Below are 26,485 nucleotides of genomic sequence, written 5' to 3'. Positions count from 1 at the left end.
CATTTTTATGTCATCGTGCAAGCGATTCACGTCTTTAAATATATAACGGATAAGGAATTAATTCGCACGCAGCGTACATGAATACGTTGTTTCTACGTTGAAGGTTGCGCGGTACTGAGTCACAAGTTATAGATTTGTCTATGAGCTTGGCACTACATCACAATTATCTTTGGTTTACATAATCTATAACATAACAGTGACCTTCGTATGTTAAGATAACGTATGAATGTCAGTTAACAATGAAACGTATTCGTATTTACATAATGCATTGCTTAGACAAATTGAGATATGTCCGTCAAATATCAAGTGTAAGTTAGTCATGATATATACTGTATGCATGACATCATTTCTTTTTTTTTTTTTTTCGTAGAATTTAATCATTTTATTCAAATAGTCTTTAATATTATTTGGAAAGTTTTCTTAACTGACAAAATGTAGGCGTTTTAAGTTTGTATTGAAACATACTAGGCTTAGTGTTCATTACGATATATATATAAAACTTATATCAGTATAGCGCGTTTCGAAGAAGGTTTTAGTATTATAATACACAGCAGACAGACAATGTCTGCACACGGTTTTGCTTGTATTACATAAATAAATACAAGGTGGTAGGGCTTTGTGCAAGCCCGTCTAGGGAGTACTCATTACGTTTATATTCTACCACAAAACAAAAATATTTCGGTTTGAAAGGTGAGCGAGTCATTGTAACTACATGTACATTAAATCTTAGTTCTCAAGGTCGGTGGCGCGTTGGGGATGATATAAGTGGTTTCAACATAGGTTTGTTATTTGTTAACTTTCATGCAGGATATATAAGTCAAATAATATATTATTACTGTTATAAATTGTGATGTTAATTCAATTTTGGCAGACAACTACTACTACGGGTTTCTTTTCGGTTCCATCGGTAGAATCTACTAACAGAACAGGTGCTACTACTAACTTTACAATTATTTTCTGTTGACTGTTCAAAACTACATGCTGTGAATACTTTAATAAAATATAAATAATTAGACTTTTAATGTTAACAAATTATCCAATTTCATTTTAATTTTGGATTTTACTAACGTAAGATTGACTAAAAAGGACAAAAAAAAAGTTGTCTGTGTATTTTTTTTTTTAAATAGAAATATCGATAAAATTTTTGTATTCATATAAAAAGATTAGTCAGTATAATTTTAACACGGATGAATTATCTACGATGTGAACAAAAAAAAAATATTAAAAAATGTAGGTGCAGGAGTTATTATATCTATGCGACATACTTACAAGGGCCCGTGTTCTCTGCGAGAGAAAATATGAACACATAAGTATCACATAGCAGTATATATGACATGGAAACTAGCTAGGTAAGGTAAATGACTACTGGTACATAGTTATTATATATCTTACAATAATATAGGTATCAAATATGTTTTCTACAGTAGAAAACTGAGGTTATTATGAAAAATATGGTAACTAAGACGAGTTCTGATATTTGGAAAGTTAATATATATGTATTTTGAATTGTTATTATAAAGAGATCTAATTAAAATAATTCCAGTGCACAGAGTATATTGTAAGTAGTATATGTCAAAAGTTGAATAATAATATTTGAAAGTATAGTTTATGAAGTAATCTTTTAACCATTTAAATATAAATTAAAATATTTTTAAGAAATATTTGGAAATAATTAAAGAGCATTACAAGTGTCTGAATATTAAAGTATTTCGTAAAAAAAATGTTGATATTAAAAATGCATTCATATGCAGCTGTCGGGGATGTGGTGGAACAACAATAGGCTCCGGTGTACTGAACAAGATATACCTGTGTTTTTGTGTACGAGTGAGACAGAAAGAGAGAAAAAATATATCGTAAAAACAAGCGGCAGAGAAGCTTCGCGGTAAAGCGACGTCCAATCATGAGACATGGCTCGTAGCGAGGGTGTCAGTGTGCGAGAGAAAGGTGTGTAAGGTGGCGTGTGCGAGAGCGAGACGGCAGGCGCGTGTACCGACCGGCGAGCTGCGCGATGTTGTCGGCGGAGCCGAAGCGGTTGGAGCGCGAGAACAGGTGCGCGAACTCGCGCGGCGCCGACATGACGCTGCCGCCCAGCCCCGTGATGCCGTCGCGGATGTTCCCGCCCACGTTCCTGCCGGCACGGGCGCGTTAGGCGGCGGCGCGTAGGGGGGGGGGGGGCGGTTATACATACACTAGTGTTTGTTGTAATTGATATAAATCAAGTTTTAAGCTGATTCGATGTTCATCTCAATGCGAGTGTCCAAATTTTACGTTTAATTGATTCTTGAAATAAGTGACTTATCAAATCATTAAGTGTTCCCTGTTAAGGGAAGGTTTCAGATATAGTACTTAGCTCTCCGAATTATTGATAGCTTTTCATTTATTTTAATCTAAACATAATGATTTAAAACTGTTCATAAGAAGCTACTGGAATAATATTAACCTACTAAGTGAATCTGAATTTTGCAATTATTAAGTTACAAAACGAAAAAGTTACTTAAATTACAAAAATACTTTGATTCAACAAATTTAAAATCTACAAGAGTGTAAGGTAATAAGCTTTCAGATATTGTAAACCTGTTACAACATTATATTTGAAAAAACAGACGATACTAACTTGAGGCCTTGTCCCATATCCCGTAAAACTTCTCGAGGTTGCCTGTGTGATTGTCCACTTGTTCCGTGTTGCTGAAATGAAGTATAGAGAAGGTTTTAGTCATGAATCACACAAATTAGTTTTCTGATGTATACTTCAGTACTATATAATTGTAAAGGTGTGGTTAAGCGGTGCGTCACGTGTCCTCACGACGTCACACGGGCCGCAGGCGTGTCAAGCGTGGATCGCAGCCAAGCGAGCCTCGGGCCGACCCGCCCGCTGCTCGTGCGGATAGCTACTCCGTACCAACTAGCTCACTTTACTGTGTTGTCACAAGCGTGAACACAAGCTGCACCCATGGTCGCGTTTACCTTTGATCTGTGTCAAAAAACCGACAAAACGTACCGACTTCGCCGACCCGATCTTCCAAGGTAGGCGATTGAACGGTGCGTTGTGTGAGCCCAGGTCGCGATAGTCAGTCAAGTTCGCACGGCTCATAACATAGTCTTTATGCCATACCTCCCAGTTCTTAATCCTCTTGTTATAACCGTCAAGCTTTTTCTGCAGCTGGACGATGCATAGTGCACTTTTCTGGTTCTTCTTCTCGAACACCGCTTTGATGCGCTGCAGCTGCTGTTTGTCAGCGTTAGCTGCTAACTTCAGGTACTCATTAACGTTATCTGAAAATTGTTAATGGGTTAATAAATTTAGTGACTAAATTCGGCAGTGTTTGCGATTAATTCGTGGTTAGGAATATAAATTATACCGAGGAGAAATGGCAAGAAACTCGGTAATTATTCGTTTTCATCAATGAAACACTTTTAAACAAATATTAGATAATTAAATTTGGTATATAAACGCTTAAAACACTACGCATATCTGTATGCATGTATGTAATATTTAAAAGATTTTCCTTTTAAAAAAAAGGAATCACACATACTTTTTAATTTATAAAATAGAAAGAGGGGGGGGGGGGCGTTATAACCATCTATAGTGCATCCCGATCGAAGAAGGAATAAAGTTAAACAAACCTTAGACTCACTTTTTTCATTTGATATTATCCACTTTAGTTTAATTTCAAAACATCGATTTTCGAAAATCTAGAATTAAAATCATAGACCAATGATATCGCGTCAAATCAAAGTCAAATGTTGTTTATTTGGCTTTTGTCCTCGTGTTATAAATAAATAAATATTGGACACCATCACATACATTACTCTGATCCCAATCTAAGTAGCTAAAGCACTTGTGTTATGGAAAATCAGAAGTAACGTCGGTACCACAAACACTCAGACCCAAGACAACATAGAAGATTAATAAATTTTTTCTACATCGACTCGGCCGGGAATCGAACCCGGGACCTCAGAGTAGCGACCCCATGATAACCGGTGTACACACTACTCGACTACAGAGGACTTTTCTACATCGACTCGGCCGGGAATCGAACCCGGGACCTCAGAGTAGTGAACCCATGATAACCGGTGTACACACTACTCGACTACAGTGGACTATAGATTAATTCAGTGTCGATTTATGATATTTTGCATCTCACCGTCTCTAATGGTCTGTTCGAGACGTATGAGGTCCTTGGTCCGTTCGATCTTACTGTTGAGGTGTGCGATCGCGGCCTGCGCCTTCGCTGACGTCACGTTCGCGCCCCCGTCCATTTCGTCGCCTGAAATTAACGATTTTTTTTTTTTTTAATTAACAACACTAAGGCTTCACTTCCATTAAGAGTACAGACACAACTTTAATTCAAATAAAATATCTATAATATTTTGTGTTTATCTTTTGTATTATTTGGATAAACGCTTCAACTCCAGCTGGTATATTAACATACTAAGAAATATTAGCTCTTAATACAGAAATGCAATTCGTCGAAAACATTTGCACCTAGCATTAAAGTCGTATCAGTAATTATATTTTACTAAAACCCGTTCCATAATAAACTAAATTATAAACAAATACTTTTACACAAATCAATAACTAATTATATAAATAAAAATATATCGATTTATTAAAAGTACGAAACTAACAAACGTGACAATATATTTTAAATATTTGTATGACAAGTCACTAAATAAATTTAATATTATATGTACGTTTGGCGGATTGACTATATATTACTTATTAAGGCATTGTATTTGGATTTCAACATTAAAAAATGTAATTAATTTACAGGAAAGAGATTTTTTTCACATTGATTGATTACGTTAATAAGGTACGTTTGGTTGACATTGATTGAATACATTTACATGTTAAAACATTACTTTAAATTAATTTACAGTATTGTATATTTACATGAGTTTTAAAGAAGTTTCTAGAATTTATTTATTATTTATTTTGTTAAAGAAAATTAAAGCGTACCTTGATTGATATAATCTCCATCTTGACCTGTGAACAGAGAGATAATATATTTGTCATAACCTTCCTCATTGTCAATTTGTACGACTGGAAACGTCCTACTGCTGGACTAAGGCCTACTCTCCCATTGGGACCACAATTCTCCAGTGCGGATTGGTGGATGTGTATCCACCATGGGTAGGAATTTGTATGTGTCAGAATTTTTTTGAAATTAGACACCTGCAGGTTTCTTTGCGATGTTTTCATTCACCGCCGAGCACGTGATGAATTATAAACAAAAATTAAGAATATGAAAATTCAGTGGTACTTGTTTAGGTTTAAATTAATCATCGGTCAAGGATATAAAACGGATGTCCGGGTGGAATGACTCATATGAAATGTATGATTGTATAGAAGACCACAAAAAAGTCACTTTGTGTGTCCTGCTGACAAATTTCGACGAGATCATAAATTCAGGCAGTCCAGACACGACCAGAAAGAAATGCAGCGTAGGACTAATGCTTTCCTATATATATTGAGACAAGCTATGTACTAGTGTAAATTTCTAAAATTTTACTACAATTGAGAATTTCTGGTAAAACCCAGAATTGAAATCAGGACTTCGAATTCTTATCCTTACAACCTTTAAAGCTAGCCACTACTCCAAACAAGACAGTTGTGGAAATTTTATTATTCACATATACGTAATATATTAGATATTCATAACAAAATTGTGCCTGTGTTATATATGGGCATGTCGCTAATTCATTAATAAATCTAAATACCGAACCATGCAATTGTAATTAGGAATACTTTTTGTTTACAAATCGTCAACACTTTAAACAAGTCATTTAATGGACAAGCGTTAAGTAAGCTCTAATTAGTAGACAAACATAATTATAATACCTAGATTATTTGAACATTTACAAGAGAGGAGTTAAATTACATTAGAGAAAAAATATGATTTGAAAACCCTCCGAATTAAAAAAAAAATGTTTATGTCGTTGTTAGTCGGACAAATGGGCCACCTGATGGTAAGTGGTCACCACTGCCCATTGGTACTGTAAGGAATATTCATTGTTTGTACATCAATGCGCCACCAAACTTTCGAAGTATGATGTTATGTCCCTTGTGCCTGTAGTTACACTGGCACACTCATCCTTTAAACCAGAACATAACGTTGCTAAGTATTGCTGTTTGGCGGTAGAACATACTATGTGCGGTTGGGCCCCTAAGCGGGCGAGTTTGCACAAAGCCGTACCCCAAGTAAATCACGTTTTTTTATATATATTAATATATTTCTCAGCGTACTTTTGCGCTTTGAATTTTTTATTGTATACTTATTTATATTCTATTGGTCCATTACATTTATAATTATATAATTATTGGCTACAATACTATTTAAATAGTTTTCTTAATAACGAATACAAGACTCTGTCTTGAAGGTGCATATTTTTGATTGGCTGATTGGTTACTTAACCTTCGGAACCAAGATGTTGCTTGTATCTGTTACAATGAGGTGGCAACTACCCAGACGGTTTGCTCACAGCCCTATCACCAAGTAAAATCAAATTCTTGCGTTTAAGTTGAATGATGAATTAAAGTCGCAACCTTATATTTGGCCCACGAATACCGCGGTGTTTCTGTTTTATGAATATTTTCAGCTACTAACATTTTATAGCTTGAATCGTCTTATCCAATATACGTATCGTAAAATCAATAGTCATAAAACTAGACTCCGATAGCTATGACTGAGAACGCTAGAGTCTATCGACATTAATCTCGTTCACCTCTATAAGCCGGCGAGCCGTATTCGTCGGCCGACGACAATGCATAGGAGACGTTCGGACTGCAAACCGCATACGCGTAATCACCGGGCGCCAAAATATTCGACATATTCTTCTTTTGGGGTGAATCTTCTAAGCTGAAAAGAAATTTCAATCGTCAATAGCTCTATGATGACACGGACCACCTAGCGATATAATAATTACAAAGGTTTTATATTTAATTGAAGATGAATAAATAATAATAACGCATTGTATTGTTGATATTGTTTTTTTTTTAATTGGTGGATAAAATCGTTTTTACAATACATTACAGTACAGATACTATTTATTGTAAACAATTGAAACATAATAAATGTTGCAATGACTACAAACGTCGAGTTAATCGCCGGAAGTGCCATCCTGATATCGTTTGTAAATCAATGACAATTTGGAAGAGTGTTGCTATCAATAATATAAATGATCGATTTATTAGTTAAAAAACAATGGTACCATTAATTATTTTCGAGTAACATTAGATATACCACATTACTAGACAGATATCGTCCATCTTATTTATGTTATATATTATAACAAATATGAATCATATAGAGAAAAAAAAATAGTTTCATAATAAATACTATTGTTATTAATTTTCCTCATACAGAATACAATACAATGCTTAAAACTAGTACAAAAGTAATTATTAACTTACTCTCTAGAACTATTCGCCGTGGTGTTACTGGAGAGCGGGCTGCTGCCGAGATCTCTGGAATGAGACTTGACATGGTGCGCCCTGCTCTCCCCGTGACGCGATGACTCCTTAAATCATTTTTATATTTAAATTATTATATCATATATTACATATAATATTGTCAATAATAAACAGGACATAATATGCAAGATTAAATATAAGTATCTAGAGGTTAGAATTTGTTGATTCCCATATAGAGGATATATAAACGTAATTATATACAGTTGACTGCTTATTTTAATAATTACATCATACTAGCTGAACCTGCGACTTTGTCTGAGCGATATTGTTCTGTTGCCAAATAAAAAAAATATATGTTAAAGAACGTTTTTGTGCGAAAGGTTATTATATACAATTAGTGAATTCATGGTTGATAACTGTTAAACAAAACTTTCGCCTTCCTGGCTATTTCTTTTTTGATATTGATTATTTGTAAATAATCACAGATTTACATTAGAAATAAAAAAGACCCGCTCAGCATCTTTCGCCGGTTCTTCTCAGGTTTTTAACCGGTGGTAGTGTTTAATTTGATTATATTCAATATTGAATAAAGTAATTTGATTTGATTTGTATTCATAAAACTACCTATAGCGTACAAACCGTCACCGCAAATTTGACCTCCTCGAGGGATGAATTAAAAAAAGTATGTCCTTCCCCGGGACTCAAACTATCTCCATACGAAATTTCATCTAAACTGATTCAGCGATTTAAGCGTGACGAGGTAAAAGACAGTGTTACTATTTCATTTATAATATCAGTCAGGACACATCATGATTGCAGCAATCATAAGTTACCTCCGTGGTCGAGTAGTGTGTATACCGGTGTTCATAGGTACGCTACTTTGAGATCCCGGGTTCGATTCCCGGCCGAGTCGATGTAGAAAAAGTTCATTAATTTTCTATGTTGTCTTGGGTCTGGGTATTTGTGGTACCGTCGTTACTTCTGATTTTCCATAACACTTGACACTTGACTTGAATAAAGTACATCTATATGTATATTTTTAACTAACTTGTCCCTAATGCCGAACTTTTGACGAAGTCTAGACCAAACGTAGGAGAATAATTAATGAATGATTGGAGCTTGGATGGACATTGAGTTTAGTTTACTATATTGAACAACAGAAAAAACTAAATAAAATAAAACAATTCGTATGTTTATGTAAATTGAACGGAACACACTACATACTTGTAAATTGTCGGCCTCGAGTATATATTATTGATATTGACTGCGTTTCCGGTAAGTATTGTATGTACTGTGTTTGTTTTCCTATTAAACAACGAACAATGGAAGATTTTTTATTTTATTTATTCGGCAAGTGGCTAAAATTCGACTAGAATATCACGATTATGATGTAAACATTTATATATTGACTCGTTTCGATATTTTTTTATTTATGTTCTTATATATCAATATTTATGGCAGATACTTAACATAATAATAATAAAAAATACACCATAAAAATAGCAAATTGGTTGACAAAGTGAGAAAAACATTCTTAATTGTTTTGTCTTTGCTTCTCTATTAACTCATTATACATAAGTGTTATTTTATTAACGATGTGATTTTAAATAATAGTGCAATTGTATATAAATAATCACACAATTTTCCTGATTGTTTTGTTAGTCTAGTGTCTAGTATATAAGGCAGTAAATCCAAAGTCGAAAGTTTCTCACTCGTGAAATGTTGAAAACGGGTTACAATGATATGCTATTTTGATCAGTGTGCGTTTAAAATGTTATTATTATTACAGTCAATATCGCGTATCATTTTCTGCCATTTATGATTGACCAATTCAACAATATCAGTCAGTCCTCAGTCCGGGATGATATTGACGTAAAACCGAAACAAATCAAGAGGAACTTAAGATATCTACAAGCCCAGACAAGTGGGGCAGTTAAAAACTTTATAGAAACAAACCAGTCTATATAGGCTGAGTAGACGAATTGACCTAATTAGTTTAGATTAGACGCACCCCCTACTATCCGTACCCAAACCTAAAACAGGCTTAAGCTTGTAGGTTTATATTAAAACTAAGAGTCCCACGCGATTTCGGCCGAGTTAAATTTGGATTATACATAACTGTTTTAGTTGGTACGGTAGATTTATCGGTCATTAACTTATTACTTAGGATCGGAGCGTGAAATTTCATTGCCCTAATATATAAACAGACTATACGACAATAAAAATATATTTGTAATATATTTATAGAAAGTCATTAATTTCGATCAAATAAACAAAAAGAACGTAACTTTTTATTTTATATGTAAATAATATTTTTTTAAATATAACCTTGAATAAACGGAAGTTAATTTTCTATGATATATTTTATCTAATTATTGCATAAAACGTTTCAAAACTGCGTCTCGCCTCGTCCTTGTTGCCTGATAACGTTATCAGTTACTAAACTGAGCAAATTATTAAGATGCATGTCAAATGTTAAAGACCTCATATGTTTCTTTGAATTATTAACTATATTAACGTATTTGATGATAGTAAGGAATTATTAATAATATATACAACAACTATATACATATTTATATAAATAAGACGACTCATTTTCTTCCCTTTATATAGGGATAGTTAAAGATTATTTGTATATAAAAGTAAAGAAACAGACTATAAATTCCCCAAGAATATAAGACCTTTTCCCCTCTTTGTGGAAAAGGTTAGGAGCTAATTCAACCAACGTGGGTTGGTGATTAAAATATGGCAGTTTTTCATATGTGACAGATGCAGATTTCCTTTACTGCCGAGCATGAGATGAATTATAAACCCAAGTCTAGCACGTGAAAATTCACCGATGCCAAGATCTTCGATTAAGTTTTACGTGTTTTAACGACTGGGGCATCTCGATACTCTGTATTATATATAATAAAAATACTTTGGAACTGATGTTCAATTATACTGATCCGAGAAATCAATATTAAGTATGAGCTAAACGCACGACTCTGAAGTCTTTATATTTCCAGTCTCATTGGTCACGGCCGCGAAACTCAAGGACTATTTAACTGCATAGGACATTGCAGTGCACAAGTGTGCGCGCACAAACACAATTGGACTATTCTATCCCTCACCTTTATAATACAATGAAATGGTAATCCGACAAGATTCGAGAGACATCATCTTTACTTGCTTTCCAAGGCACGGAAGTGTAATACTACAACTACATACATTTTTTTTTAAATAAACACCTGGGATGGTAACTCGAGAAATCCGAGTCTGCCTTAAGTTAGTCATTAGACTATTTAGGCATTTGAGGGTATGACAAGTAATTTACTTTTGAATCTTCATTCCTAAATGTTGCGTCTATCGTCATTAATACTACTAATAGTTAGTCTTTCATTTGAAGTACATACCGTTTACATGGAATTTAATATATAATTACATATCCATAAACATATATCCTGCATGAAAATCAACTAATACTAAAGATACAACATTGTATGGATTAAGCAGTGTGATGTCAAAGGAGCCCACGAAGGCTTTTTTTGTCAATACGACCAGCACTAAGCACTTGAAGAATACATATTATGGCAGGCAGGAAAGCACACGACTGAAAAAAGTATTCCTAGGAAGGATTTGTCAACAGGCAGCCGACAAAGACACAATAGTCTTCCAAACAACTAGAATAGCAAAGCGAATGATGAACGAAAATCTTTTATTAACTTACATGGTGTGCTGTGGACGGCGACTGTACCCTTGACCGAATGACGTCATCCGTCACCACAGCAGGGTCGCGTAAATCAGCCGCGGAGGGCGACTGACTCCTACTCGATCCCTTGCTGTGCCCGTGCCCCACATGCAACGTATCCATTGCACCGTGCCACCGCGCCACCTTACCACCGAACCCCGCCACCGGATCACCTTACATGGACCTGTTACGAGGCGATCTATGCCTTATTATTTTTTCATAAGTATTTTGTTACTTTCGTTAGCTCCATTCCTTCGAGAGTTATCTGTAAAGAAAAAAATCAATAAATTTATGTTTACAGTTAGAAAAATGTTAAAACAATTACAGTTAATAATTATTGTGTTTATCATCGAAGGCCACGATGTCACAATGTGGTACCGATTATGAATAAAATTCATTATTTTTCTTACAATTACATAAAATATATTTATTATTAATAAAAATAATACTTATTAATTATTAATTTAAGGATTAGATTATATGCTGCTAAGACATTTAGCCCATTTGTACCGGTCATTGAATATTTTATCTAATATCCGATTAGTGGTGATATTTTTCGGTAGTAATAAATTATTATTAACGTCTAACCTTTAATTAATATACTACTATTGATTTCTTTTGTACGTTGTAATGGCTTAAGAGATCATTACTAATAACTCATTATTAAAGGAAACTTTATTGGTGTGTTTTATTTGTATTTCTTAATATAAATATATGAAACTCAATTATTTATTTCCGTTATAAAAAAACGAATAAATAACGTATGACTTCTTTTTTATTTTTTAAATATGTTTGCTTCCAATTTCAAAAAGAGAATCACGGCGTTTCATATAATATGAATAGGTCCAATCAAACAGCTCCATTGCACGTTTTAAGACGCAAGAAGCCATCTTGAGCCTTCTTTCTAAAAGTGCTTTCAGGAACCGAAAATCTAGTGTGGTAAGCAACTTTTGAATAAAATAGTTTAACAATTTGTATTAAAAAATTATAGGCAACAAGTTAGAACGTTGAATAGAATAGAATATTACTTAGTAAATAACACAAAGGAATAAATTAACAACGACCATGTGAATTAAAACAATAACAACAAAAAAGTTTGAATATTGTTATTCAAACTCTGTCTCTTTCTACTACATACTAATAGAAAGCGACAGAGAAGAAAAGAAAGGTCGTCTGTAGGGGCATAATGCTTACGTCACGATTCCTGCCAGTTAAGAAAAAACTTAATTGCAAAAGATACTTTCAACTCTTAAGACAACAATGAAACAATGTTGCCAGTATTTTACATTCATATTGTTTTAACGTATAACACGATATAATTAGTAGCTTTTGGCACACATAAATACAAACGTAATATAATTTATGATTATCTGTAATTATTGGCTTAGTGACAGAACTATTAATATTTGATTCAGACAAATGGTTTTTAAGGATACCGAGCAGTAGTACGACGAAGCGAAGCAAAGCGAATAAGATATCTTTAAGAGGCAGATGTCCGGTCGGACGGTAGCTTTACTATGACTCATAGTGACAAACGCGCGAGGGCGTTGAATCTTTTCCTGTTTTTATAAAGCAACTTCGGTTAAGGATTTGAACTTATGTAACTTGTGTGAATGTGAACAAATGTCTCGATTAAGTTATATATTTAATTATAAAAAAAAATCATTGATAATAATTTCCTTTCATTTGGGTTCTATACTGCGAAAGTTAAGGGTTAATCGAGGTTCAAGCACTACTACCCGATATTAATAAACGAATAATATTGAATACTGTACATAATTAAAAATACATTATTATATAAAGGTTTATTTAAAATACGACCCAAAAAAGACTATACAAAAAGTTTAACGAAATATTAGTTCAAAATTTTTCATTATTGAGAAAATTAGAATTAGAGAAAACCAATTTTAGAACCTACCTAGTAATTTTCTTTGAAGTCTGTAATAATATCTTAAAATATTGTTAACATGAATTCAACGTAGAACCGATTAATACATTGTAACTTTGCAAAAGCCTTAAGCTAATCTAATAAGTACAAAGAACGGTAGTCAACCCTTATTCGACGCCATGTTGCAAACTGGTCTTCCACGTATGGCTCACGGCGTAAATCATTTGTCTGTCAATCACGATGGCGCGTATTGCATACCAAAATAATATGCTAACTAATACATAGTTCGTAATATACTTTCCCAATGTCAACCGCTGTAATAACTACGTGGAAAATATGTTATAGATTATATTATATGTATAAGACTATGTTAATTAAATTAAAAAAAAACAATGACAAAAAAAAGTTGTCATAAATAAATTCGAGCAACCTGCGCACATATTCTTGTTATAGAACCATTCTAGATGTGATATTTGATGCAACAATTTAATTAGTAGGTATAAGAAAAAAGGCCGACTAATTTAGGAATCACAAATTTTAAAAAGAGTTACATACTAGCTATTCCAATGGATAGAAGGAAGTTTATTATAAATATATCTTTATTTATGATACAACACTCTTACACTTAACTCCTTATTTCTACTTTAATTTCATTTCCAATATTAAGATAACAGTTTCGCCGACGTCATTTCGCATATCCATAGTAAATATTATAGATTAATCAAACAAATTCTGTCATATGTTGTTTATTTGGCTTTTTTCCTCTTATGGTTGGAATATAGATGTGACATTGCTGACGTCTTTAGAAAGTTATCAGAAACATATTTTGTTGAATGTTATAAAACGTATGTCTTTAATATTATAAAAACTGATAATTATCTTTATCTTTCTGGTAAGAAAATTTGGTAATATAACGATATGAAAATTATTTAATATTTTATTAAACAAAGCAAAGGGTTTTAAATAAGTACCATAGGTCATCATCCTATAGGTCCTATTTAACAATATAATTGACATACATATATATACACCAAATATCATTATGATTTGTTTAGCTGTTGAGCTTGATTAAGAATCAAGATAAACAAATTATAATATTAGTGGAAAGACGTAAGACGATCTTAAACTCTACTTTTAGTTATTATCCTACCTAATAGCAAATCCTGTTTCAGTCAAGAAAATTTCTGTAGTAACATCGATTTACGAAGTTGTCAGTTAAATTCTTGGGACTTTGACTGCACGGGAAGCGTATATATCGTAAAGATGGTGTAAGATTAAGAGGATAGGATAGCTCCTATCCTCTTAATATGAGATTGATAAAAAACCGAGTAAAACGTTTTGGCTTACAAACGCCTGAAACATACTATAATCGTTTATCATTATATAAACTGTTTCTGTGTAGCTATGTCCTTAATTTATTGTAACACTAGCAAACCTGCCCGGCTTCGCACGGGTGACTACAGATTGTCTTTATATACAACGTTCACAGCTTTTTCAGTAGTTCAGGACATATTGATCTGTATTAAATGCACAATGTATGTAATTTACTTAATTGGATAAGGATTTATGTTGTATTACTTAAAATCGCGTCGTAAATAAGCCATTATTTTTCGTAAAAAGTATAGAATGAAAAACAAAACTTATTTAAAAAGAAATACTTATTTACAACATCAAATTATAAATCTTCAAAATTACCAGTGTTTCTCTGCCTTATTACACACGTATTATACATATAAATCATTTTATCTATTAAAAAAACCGCATCAAAATCCGTAGCGTAGTTTCATTGATGTAAGCATACATACAGCGGGAAGCGACTTCGTTTTATACGTAGTGACTACGCAATGCTTTAAACGATCACCGTGGGAAATTAATGACGCTTCCATTATTTTTAAGGTATATTTATATAATAGCATTTGTTTGCATGGATTGTATGAATTTTTCAGATACGATTGACACTATTGACCTACATAATATATGGTAAACGGGATTAACTCGATACATAATCATGAAGACAATCTTCGTCTTATCAATAATATATTAGTATCGCTCTTTAGGATAACGTTTACATACCTTATTCGATTATCTATCAAGTCTATGTAAATATAAACACGTAGGTAATAAAACGTGTCTACTAAATTCTTTTGCACGTTTATTAAAATGTATGTACATATATTATTTGCACCGCATTGACAATACAAAAAAGTATAAGTAAAAAATGAAACTCTAAAACGAAAAACAATGCTATTTTAAGTAAGATATTATAAAGAACAGTTTTTATATCAAGAAATTTTCAGTCGCAACTTGGGGTTGTGTAGTTGGCAATGTCGCACACTCATGCATCAGAGAGCACGTAATGCTGTTGGCCCTGCGCCTGATCTCTCCCTGTCGTGACGGATTGCCATCCGATCGAACGATAATAGTAATATAGAGAGCTCCTTAGCCTGAACACACACGAACACTAGTCCAGAATAGTCCTTAAGATTGGCCATGACTGAAATCCCCTTAGAAGAACTATGTAATTATATTACAGGTGATGATAGATACCTATAAATGAATGTAACTCATCGAGGGGAAAAATTGAGAATGAGGGCTTGTGTGCTATGAAGTTATATTAATTTTCGATGGTAAAGCCGCGGGTTTAGCTAGGTAATAATAGTATAAAAAATATATCTACAAAGATAAGAAATTCCGAACATATTTTTATTTACTCGGGGTTAGGAGCTTTGTGCAAAGCCTGGATTGGTTTCATTTACTTTTTTTACCGCTAGACCACACTATTTAGTATCGCTGTGTTCCTGTAAAGGCGAAAGGGACGTAACTTCTTAGTACCCAAAATTAGTGAATGTTAGAAATGATTTACATTTCTTAGCGTCAATGTATATGGGCGATGGTCACTGACTATCAATCTACTAGTAAATCCTCCTTATATAAATAAAAGAAGAAGAAGAAGCTAATACATCTACTTAGCCAACAACAATAATAGTCGCTACAAATTACACGCGTAATAAACTATGGAGTAGATTTTAAAACGCAACACAAACTTTAAAATGGGCAATATTTTCTTCAGTATTGTTAGCTTAGCTGAGAATTGAGTTTGTTGTGATCTTGGCATTCGACCAACATGTAGTATAAGTGACATAATTAAACCGAGCCTACTTGAATTGTGATTTACATAAACATATTGTGTAGTATTGTAGTTGTGTTTAATGTCACTTTAACTTTGGTTAAGTTTTTATGTACGTTATAAAAGGATTATTGAGAACCAACGCATTGCTTAAACAATGAGACAAAGAGGAAATTTCTAAGACTCATTACAAATCACAAGGAGCTGCTTATTAGTATTTAGTGGCTGCTTTAAATGAATAAGATAAATATCTGGTGTGATACCTTTGAGTATATCAAGTCACGCTAAAAGAAATTAAAACTTGTCATTAACACGCTGAACCTGGTCATTCTTTAACTCCCCGTACACATTGTGCACAAGTGAGCGGGCAAACATAAGATAGAAATCGACACACCGAGATTGATAGGACGCAGCAATTGTAACACTGCCAGTTTACTAAATCCAAGGTGCTACTGAGAATTTACTGACGGAAAAGCCGAAAGAAAACTTTTTCCCCAATCCAGTATTGGTACCCAGGGACTTGATATCGGCAGCGTTATATGGACAAAGCTACTAAACCAATCGAGCACGTCCTTGACAGTAACGACCTCGTAAGTCGAGACCATATTTTATATTTGCATATTGATTTTATTTTATTTATGTGCGTCTAGAGAAATATTAATATGTTCTAATTTATTACAGAAAATAATACGATGCATAAACATTAAGGCAAACTCACAGAGTAGTTGGTAATATATTTTAATAAATATAATTAATGGTAATCCGTATTACCGAAAAACAATAAATAATCTTTCAGTTCTGCACGAATCATGCGGAAACTACGAGAAGGATTTATATTACTCTTTATGGGTATTGCTTCAAGTGTAATTAAATGCAAATCCGAAACGTCAAAAAAAACTGCGATGTATTTCACATTGCGTGTCGCGCAATAAATAGAGTCGCTGTAAAGTCGCAAGCAATCAAAAGAATGTTATAAAATTGTAAGCAAAAAATTATAGGCAACAGCAACCTTATCCGATCCGTAGGCGCCCTAAGCACGTCTTACACGATACCGACGACAGACTTACTGCCAACAATATAAATTTATTAGGAAACACACACACAACACACGCCGACCCCGACGGCGGGATGGAGGTCCCTTATTCGTTACGACTCATCGAAGCGTCAACGGCGTCCTAAGTCGAGGTCCGGCTAACAAGAGGCACCCTTAGGAAGCGTGTACTCTGAGCCCTAAGCGGGCTGCCAACTGACTTAAGTTTTAACTCGCCTCCCCGCCCGGTGATGCTGTAGAAGCCATTAGGGCTAAGAGTAAAATACATTCCGAATAAAAAGAATGAAGAAGGAATTCCTCCAACGAGCTAATTTTCACTTATTATTCTTCTGATTACTTATGACGTTTTTTCAGATGTTTTTATAAATATAAAGTTTATTTTCGCATTCATGACGATCACGAGACGTAACAGTGACGTCTCTGTTATAAAATTATTTCATTCAAATCTATTTTATCACTATCGAGATAATGTACGTTCTTATTTAAAAATTCTGTTTTGATATTTCGAATTATTTCGAGTGCCCCAGTAAATACGAACCAAATATTTCTGAAATGTCGTGAATGTGCCACTTGCAATGCTATTCAGATTTATAGTTGGAACATAATCAAAATTCAAATCGTTTTTTTTACACACACTAGCTTTTTAGCTTCACTTTACACAAGACAAACTTGTGTTATGTGACTACCGTCAGTCAAAGGTCAGTATGTAATCTAGGAAGCTATTAACCTACTTCTATTTGTTGTAGCGATTGGAAACTTTGGAAATACACATATTCAAGTGTAGTCATGTAGGTCAAAGTGTATTGGCATCCGTTGATACGAGAATTTTGACCATCCTATTCATGGCGGGGACTCAGTCTTAGGTGTTTACCAGCAAGTTCCACTTATTTGACGAGTTTATTACAAAGAATAAAAATTGAGCTGAGACTCTTCTTCAAGGGGCGGCTTGGAGCTTATTCCAGCACACTGGTCCAATACGCCTCGGCGGATATACATGTGACGTAATTCATTTATCACATACAGGTTTACTTACGATGTTTCTCGCCACCGCCCGCCGAGCCCGAGATGAATTATAAACAAAAATTATTGAATGTACACTTTAAAAATATCTGCTTTGCGATTATAAATAGTATATAATATACCTTTGACGTTTTATTATATAAACATATTTATTTTATAAAAAAAAATACATAAACACATTGTGTGGTAGCATTGAATGAACATTGAATATTTGTAATCAGCCGATAACTTCCTAATTAATGTTATCAATGCTTCCATTAGCTTCAGTTGTTTCCGACAACGACGCGGACGAGGTTAATGCATCTATTATCAATACGAATAGAAGTGATCTTAACGGATTTAAACAAATTAGAGTTATAAATCATAATAATCTTACGTATTAATAGCGTAAGCCGATTTTTGGGACGATAGCTGCCTAACCTAAACATCGATTATGGTCTCATTTTGAAGAGCTCCAGTAGCAGATGTGCAGAAAAATAAAGAGGATTCTTGATCATAATATATTAAAAATTGTTACAATTTAATAATCAATTAATTTTAGAGAGCGGATAAAAATTACTGGCCGGTTATAGAGAAATAATATATTTGACATTAAAAAAGACATTTAAAGAAGGTTCCATCAGTTTACAATGAAATGAAATCAAAACAAAACCAGTCATTTTGAAATACCTAAAAAATATTTTGAATAAACACGAAGTTTCGCGGGCGACTCGCTAGTAATTAATAAAGTTACAAGAAAACTTCACTTATGACAGCTCCACCCGAATGAGTACTACATAAAATCTACCCCTCTTCCGCATGCCGAATAATTTGGTCACCACCACCACCGCCCATAGATATTAAGGCCAACGCAAGACGTTATGTCCCTTGTGCCTTTTGTTACGTTGCTTCAATCACCCTTCAGATCGAAATACAACAATACTAAATATTTCTGTTTGGCGGTAGAGTGTCTCCGGGTACCAGACAGCTTTGCACAAAGCAGTTATCACTTAGTAAAAGTATATAATTTTAATGTTTCAAAGCGCCTGAACAAAATAATACTTCTTATAATTTCATTGTGTGTTGGCAAACGTGACCGCTCACAGCAGGTGGTCAATTCGCTGGGATTAAAAAAAAATAAAGCTAAACTACAGCGTGGCTATTGATCTACAATGAACTTTAGAATGGATACTGGTTTTGCTCTAAGGTGATAAAACATCGAACCGTATTCAAATTGCCTACAGCTGTATATTTAAAATCAGACATTATTCGAAGCAATTACGAATTGATAAAAAATAAAATCAAAGAAACAAATTGGCTGTAAAATGGTTGATATGATCAGTTGGTTCCTAATGGTTGAACTTTGACACGGTGGCTGGGTGAATGGGTGATATGAGCTATATCAGACGTCTGGGCCCGTCATTGACCCCATAAGTTAATAATTTCCTGTGGATACCAATTAAATCATTCATCCAAAGTCAAATATACTTTCGTCTTTTTCTTTCTTCACAAATCTGAGCATTTAAAAAGAGATAGATTTATATTTGTGTGAACATACTGAGGTATTATAAGGAATATTTTAAAATAATAAATGTTTTTTAATTTTACTTGACCACATGAACAAGGACACGTTCTCAAATCCATTACGTTAGAAATGATAATCATAAATCAGTTTGTTGTAAAATAATTAAAAATATGGGATGTTTTTATAAAATGTCGATGATTAGGAAAAATTAATTTAAGGATTTATAAACATATGTTAGTATACAAATGAATAAAATTGCCTCATACCTATTTATTGTTTACGAGTTAACAAAACAATTTTTTGTTTTTCAGTCTTTTTTGTCTTAATAATTCTTGCAAACGGGTATAAAGTATAGTACCCGATTAGTCTAACGCATATCTATTAAAAGTAAAGTTTTAACAAATAACTTGTACAAAGACAACTTTTAGAGAAGAGAAATAAAAACTGTATTTTTTTATCGAAATTTTATTTCTAACCAATATTTTTTTTGTGTTTACAAAATCAAGATGGACTTATACCATCATGTATAAGTCCTTGCCTTACAAAGCGGCCTTATTTAGATACAAATAAAATGATATTGTCGGACAATTACGAACGACTTTCAGGGTCATTTAGCGGCATCTTGTGCGGGTATGAGGGTAGAAATATGCGGGCTCATAAACACCTCCCCTCGCGCTTGAGAGGTCGAGGGCTGACTAACCTTTGTCGAGTACCAATTCATGTTAGTAATCGAAAATTCAAAGCGAATAAACTTACTAGCATACATTATGTATGCTAGTAAGTTTATATATTTTATTATACTGATATATTATATTGATTACCTATTTGCAAGCCTTGAATAGATTGGAAGGGGTTATAAGTACTATTAGTATTATGTATGTAATATGCAGTTTAAAGGCTTATAACACACTGGTGGATAAAAATGTGGAGTTTTACAATATTCCGTTAAAATTCACGTCAGTATACTTTATGTCTAAATTAAATAAAAATATTTTAGTATGTCTATTCCAAGATATAATCAACTTTGAATAAAACCCGTTCAGTCGTTTAAACTTGAATTTCAAGGACAAACATACATTCTCATTACCAATATTATTAGTAAGATTATATCTCAGCTTTCAGATAACATATCCACTAATAATAGGTCCAGGTTTTTTTTACGATAACGGCAACGCACACAGGCAAACAGAATGCCCTATCTGTTGTTATAAGCCGGCGACACACGCACATGCATAATAATCAATGCATACCACGTACAATATTGTTTACTAAAATTTTGTATGTTGTTTGGATGCACACATATATAGAACATAATTTTTCCACTTCAAATATAATTTTATGAATATCGAGAAATGTATTATTTCTAACGTGTAATTATTACTATTTCTGTGTCAATCACAATATGTAAATTAATTAATTACAAAAAAGGTAAGTTAATTAATAGACATATTAATTAATAACTATTACCTCAGACAAATACTCGGTTCGATGGAACATTATCGATCTGAAAAGGTGCTTTTTCACGATATGTATATACTTAAACACACCTACTTTTCTCGTACAATGTTAAACACGAATAATATAACGAAATACTTTACTAATTACTTACCAAATTCTATTTGGCGGCTGTTTTGTTAAATTCACTTGACATTCGAAAGAATAAGACTTAATCGTATCTAATCTCTCCCTTTAGGGAGTTATTAGTTTTACAACAACTTGTAGGTATAGCCGATAGCGCGTTAAATCGTATTCAACAAATAATCAGTTCGATGAAACGCATTATGTTCAATAGGGCTCTATTATTGTTTTCAATTTCAAGCTTTCATTTAATTTGCAATGTTTGTGTTTAAATCAAATATTGCGAGCTGAATTAGAACGATTTCCTCTTATGCTATGGAGTTTAAACCTTAGTATAGTTTCGATGACATAACATGGGGCCAATTCTACTCATTTATAACGGTCACAAAGAGATACCTCAGATTAATCGGAACTTAGGGGTAAATTTTATTAATTTATGGAATACGATAAGTTTCTGATTCTATTCCGATCCGAATTGCAATCGGCTAAACGGCAATTATTGTTTCGATCTGATTGCGATAAAGTATCATTTTATCAGTAGATTCGTTAGTCCCAAGATTGGCTCAAAACGAAGGAACCTCTCAACAATCAAAATCATAGCCAAAAAAAACGAATTAGAAAGTTTTTTAAATAATAACAATTTATTTCATGATATTGTATCAGATTGCACAGGAGGTACGTATCATTAAATCCTTAAACCAAAATGCATCACAGACAAGCGGAAAACTGTTCAACTTGAACATATATTCCGTATTTCAATGTTAACGACTACAAAGTGCCAGAAGTGGGAAATTTCGTGCATCGATATATATAATGTTATACGGAACGAAGTAGAAATGGCAATAAAGATTTGGCACGAGTATCTGTCATTTGACAAAATTTAATATTCATAGTCGCGTTCCGGACTCGTGAATAAAAAACGCTACGTTACTATACGAAGAAAGAATTCTCTGATAATATTTCTCATCGGTATAGAATAACGATAGTTTTATCCAGTCTTTAAAAATATTGCATTTATATCGATTTGGCAACCGATTATTATTATAGTATGGAAAGGATTTTGAACGAATAGGTATGGATATCACAATTACTATCCCAGTCCATCAGTACAAGCAAGAGGATTTAGCCATATATTTCATCGGTATAGAACAGTGGAGTGAACTGGTAGAAATTGTCGCGAAGGAAATAGCGTTATGACTATCCAAGCTACCTTCCCCTGTGTGTTTCTTTCTTTTATATTCAGTTTTATAAATCATTCTTTGACCATTTTTTTTGTTATTTTTTTAATTCAAAAAAGATTTTAATAACAATTTAATTTCTTGTCTTTGAATTATTCTCAAACATTATTAATTTATTCCACTATCAATCAAAATATACTTTATTCAAGTTTCAAGTAGGCTTTTAAGAAGAGAACCTATGAATAACCCATAATTTTACAAAACTATATTAAGTGAAGCTACCGCCGATTCGGAATGTAGATTCTACCGAGAAGAACCGGCAAGAAACTCAGTAGTTTCTCTTTTCCAACATTTAAAATACAAAGTTATATAGTGTCATTAAATATATAATACATACATACATAGCGAAAGCACTTCGTTCCAACCCGAAACCTCTCTTTCACACACTATAGGTGTTTACTTACGAAAACAAGACTTAAATTCAGCGCTTAACAAATATAATAACATTGTTAAATAAAAATAAAAATGATTTAATAAAAGCAGGTTAGTTATAATCTCTTCGTTAACGTACTGAATTGTGTGACTAGTTATGACATAGTAATTTAATCGGCCGTGACTAATGTCAGTATCGACTGATCACACAATGACCCACTGCTCAAATAGAACTGTAAAAAACCTTTTTTTCTCTTTTTAATCCCAATTGATTAACATAATTTGTAATCATGGAGTTTCCACGATCAAAGATTACAATTACATCAACAAGCTTCTATTTTAAGAAAGTATGTATTGTAGTAAGTGGTGTGGTGATGTATAAATCTGATGTAATAAATGAAACTAATATTAGTTCGGAGAGGAAAAGGAGAAAAAATGCAAAACAAAGAGAATTTGTAGTCCTGAAAATATCCTAGAATAGAATAGTTTTCGTACAACCATTGCCAGAATAATCCATATTGGGACACCGTGTAACTTCATTATTTTATTTTTTAAATATATGTATTATGGTAATTTATTTATTTATATGTCATGTCACAATAATGAAACACCACGTAACATGTGTTTTTATCAATAATCACACAATTACGGCCAGCAAATGAAACCCGTTTGACATCGCATTAGCGGTGTCAATTTTGTCACAAATAGGATTACTATTAGGGTTGAAAAATATATATTTTTATTAATTTAAAATATATGTACATAATGTTTATATTTCCTTTATACGTCATTCCGAAGAGCCGAGACGGTCTAGTGGTTAGAACGCGTGCATCTTAACCGATGATTGTGGGTTCAAACCCAGGCAAGCACCACTGAATTTTCATGTGCTTAATTTGTGTTTATAATTCATCTCGTGCTCAGCGGTGAAGGAAAACATCGTGAGGAAACCTGCATGTGTCTAATTTCGACGAAATTCTGCCAAATGTGTATTCAACTAACCCGCATTGGAGCAGCGTGGTGGAATATGCTACAAACCTTCTCCTCAAAGAGAGGAGGCCTTAGCCCAGCAGTGGGAAATTTACAGGCTGTATTTATGTATGTATGTATACGTCAATCTAGTCAAAACTAATGAACGTATCGGTATAAGACTATGACAATGGACGCTGAATGGTCTGTAAACGGTACGTAAATATGTATTTCTTTGGAATCCCGTTGTTGTTCCTTCCCTCTTTTTTATCAGATTTATTTATAGTGTAATACCAACTATAATTTGATAAGAGTACAATATCAAGGTCGAATTGATATATAGCTTTTCTATAACAAACGTTTGACTGAATATATTCAGATGAAAAAGGTTTTATTTCGGTCACGTGTACAGAGTTACACGTGCTTTTTTATCTTTATACATACATAACATTTAAATTGTACATTCGATAAACTGTAACAAGATTGCTCAGCACACAAGCATGATGATCTTAAGCAAAGATTGCGGGTTCAATGCCGGGCAAGCATTACTCTTATTGTGTTATTTAATATTTACATTTTGTTTTTACAGTGTTTTTGGCGATAAAGTAGAACGTATTAAAACTTATATGTGTAATAGATTTTCTACGACTGGTACTTTAAGCCTGGGATTCTCTTTTCGCTCGATGACAGTTTTACAAATCTTGACAAGCATTTGTCTGGTACGGTTAGTATGAATAAATTGAATGACGTGTTTATTGCGACAATACGGAACAAAAACACAGAAAACAAAAAAAAGGGCGAGGGCGACCAGTACAGTTCATTATCTGTGACTGTTCTGGCCGTCTTCGCGTTTGGACTCTACGATCACTGGCAGGCTGATTACCATCAGGTGTGGTGACCACCTACCATAGACATTGGCGCCCTAAGAATTTTTAATCAATCTTCATATGTCCCTTGTGCCTGTACACTGGCTCACTCACCCTTTAAGCCAGAGAATATATGATGCGTGGGTTGTACCAACCCAGACGGGCTTGCACAAGGACTTACCACCAAGTCTCTTTAGCTCGGACATAACGCAAAATCAACAACCAATATAAGTACATTGCAAACAATAACAGTTAAAAATTAATATTATTCAATTTAATTACGAGTAAATTTACCAACCACACGATAAATAAATACTCTATTTATATTCTAACTAACGGCTTTTAAATTACTTTTTTATTTACATATGTACATATTACTTGTTTTATTGCTTGTAAAATTGAAACGAAACGTTTTATGCGAGGTTATTAGCTTTTCGATAAGTTGAATTCACGCAATTAGGTAAATAGCATAGTCAAATTTAATTGGATCATCTAGATAAGTAGTCGTACGTCATAGCTGTGAACTATGAAACGATGCCTCTTTTGTAGTTCCAATAGCTTTAACTATAAATATAATCTTAAATAATATTTTTTATTTGTAATTACAATTTTTAATAATGTTCGTTAATTATTATGTATAGTTTCTTTTTAAAATACTATTGTGTTCCATTTCTGTTGGATATTTCAAATATAAATATATAAGAATATTTTTTTATAATGTATTATATGAATTACATATCCAGTAACAACAAGTACAATTAAACACTATAAAATAAAAACGTATTTTTGAATGTTCAAATGTAAACAGCAGTAGTTACTTACATGTATATATTTATAATTGACGCCGAAAATCTGATATACTCTATAAACTTCTATCAAAAGATTGGAGTTTTACAATTGGCAATGACGTACATACAAACACTCATGCCTTACATACGTAAGAATATTAAATTATTCTAATAATATGAATGTTCTGAATCCGGAACAACCAACTTATTTAAAAACACCACTTACCTAACAAATCTAGTTTCGAACAATGCTAAAAGTCTTGTAAGATTAGAGTCTCTATGTATAGTCAGTTTATATGCGACCTCGTAACAGTAGTATTTAAAGCACTGTATGTAACGCTAGGTATCACTTAGTGCATTCAATCTAGCTAAGTCACGCAAATTAATGGTCTAGCATTGCGCTATTCAACAGCCCCAGGTGGCTCATTCCTCTAAACTATTATTAACAAACAAAACTTGCGTATATATTGCTATATAAACACGTCAAAATAAAACTAAAAATAAAAAATAAAAATAAAACCATAGGCATTTTGCATCAATGATCAATCAATTTTTAGTCGACTTTCACTGAAGATATAGAAGTTTCTAGAACGGTTTATTTATTTAGTCAACGATGGAATAATACGTCATTTTCAGAACAAAGACTGAAACAAAAGTATTTACATAGGTTTTATAAATTCATTCAATTAATTAACTTAAAATATGTTGAAACAATAACATAATCTATAGGATTTCGCAAAGTCAAACGTCTGCCATCGAACAAAGCCGTAGGTTGCATTTAACTAAACATAACACGCGATATTAATTACAATATTAATAGTCTTGTATTGTTTGAACAAGTCAACGATCTCGTGCGTCAAGTTTGCATTGTCTATTTGGAGCTTCGCTGTTGCACTAATTGTACTTTTCCTGCGCACGACTTCCGGTGTAAAAAATATAATTT

General features: G+C 33.1%; 1 protein-coding gene across 9 annotated transcripts in view; it reads right to left on the bottom strand.

Annotated features, from left to right (window-relative positions):
• Positions 1-26,485, bottom strand: part of LOC125073829 (transmembrane and coiled-coil domains protein 2) — a 45,701-nt gene that overhangs the window by 8,798 nt on the left and 10,418 nt on the right. For 5 of the 9 annotated variants that reach the window (XM_047684936.1, XM_047684937.1, XM_047684938.1 and 2 more), the window contains exons 2-10: positions 11,124-11,409; positions 7,415-7,521; positions 6,727-6,860; positions 4,961-4,987; positions 4,146-4,268; positions 3,113-3,273; positions 2,615-2,685; positions 1,995-2,128; positions 1,270-1,284 (exon numbers count right to left, since the gene is read on the bottom strand). In XM_047684936.1, coding sequence (XP_047540892.1) covers positions 1,270-1,284; positions 1,995-2,128; positions 2,615-2,685; positions 3,113-3,273; positions 4,146-4,268; positions 4,961-4,987; positions 6,727-6,860; positions 7,415-7,521; positions 11,124-11,267 — 916 coding nt within the window. In that variant the 5' untranslated portion in view covers positions 11,268-11,409. The remainder of the gene's footprint in view (positions 1-1,269; positions 1,285-1,994; positions 2,129-2,614; positions 2,686-3,112; positions 3,274-4,145; positions 4,269-4,960; positions 4,988-6,726; positions 6,861-7,414; positions 7,522-11,123; positions 11,410-26,485) is intronic. The other 4 variants (XM_047684932.1, XM_047684934.1, XM_047684935.1 and 1 more) reach the window with 2 other exon arrangements.

Source organism: Vanessa atalanta, chromosome 25 (assembly GCF_905147765.1).
Source record: "Vanessa atalanta chromosome 25, ilVanAtal1.2, whole genome shotgun sequence".
Classification (NCBI taxonomy): domain Eukaryota; kingdom Metazoa; phylum Arthropoda; class Insecta; order Lepidoptera; family Nymphalidae; genus Vanessa; species Vanessa atalanta.
Note: the sequence above shows the minus strand (reverse complement) of the source record. Positions and strands in the feature narration are given on the sequence as shown.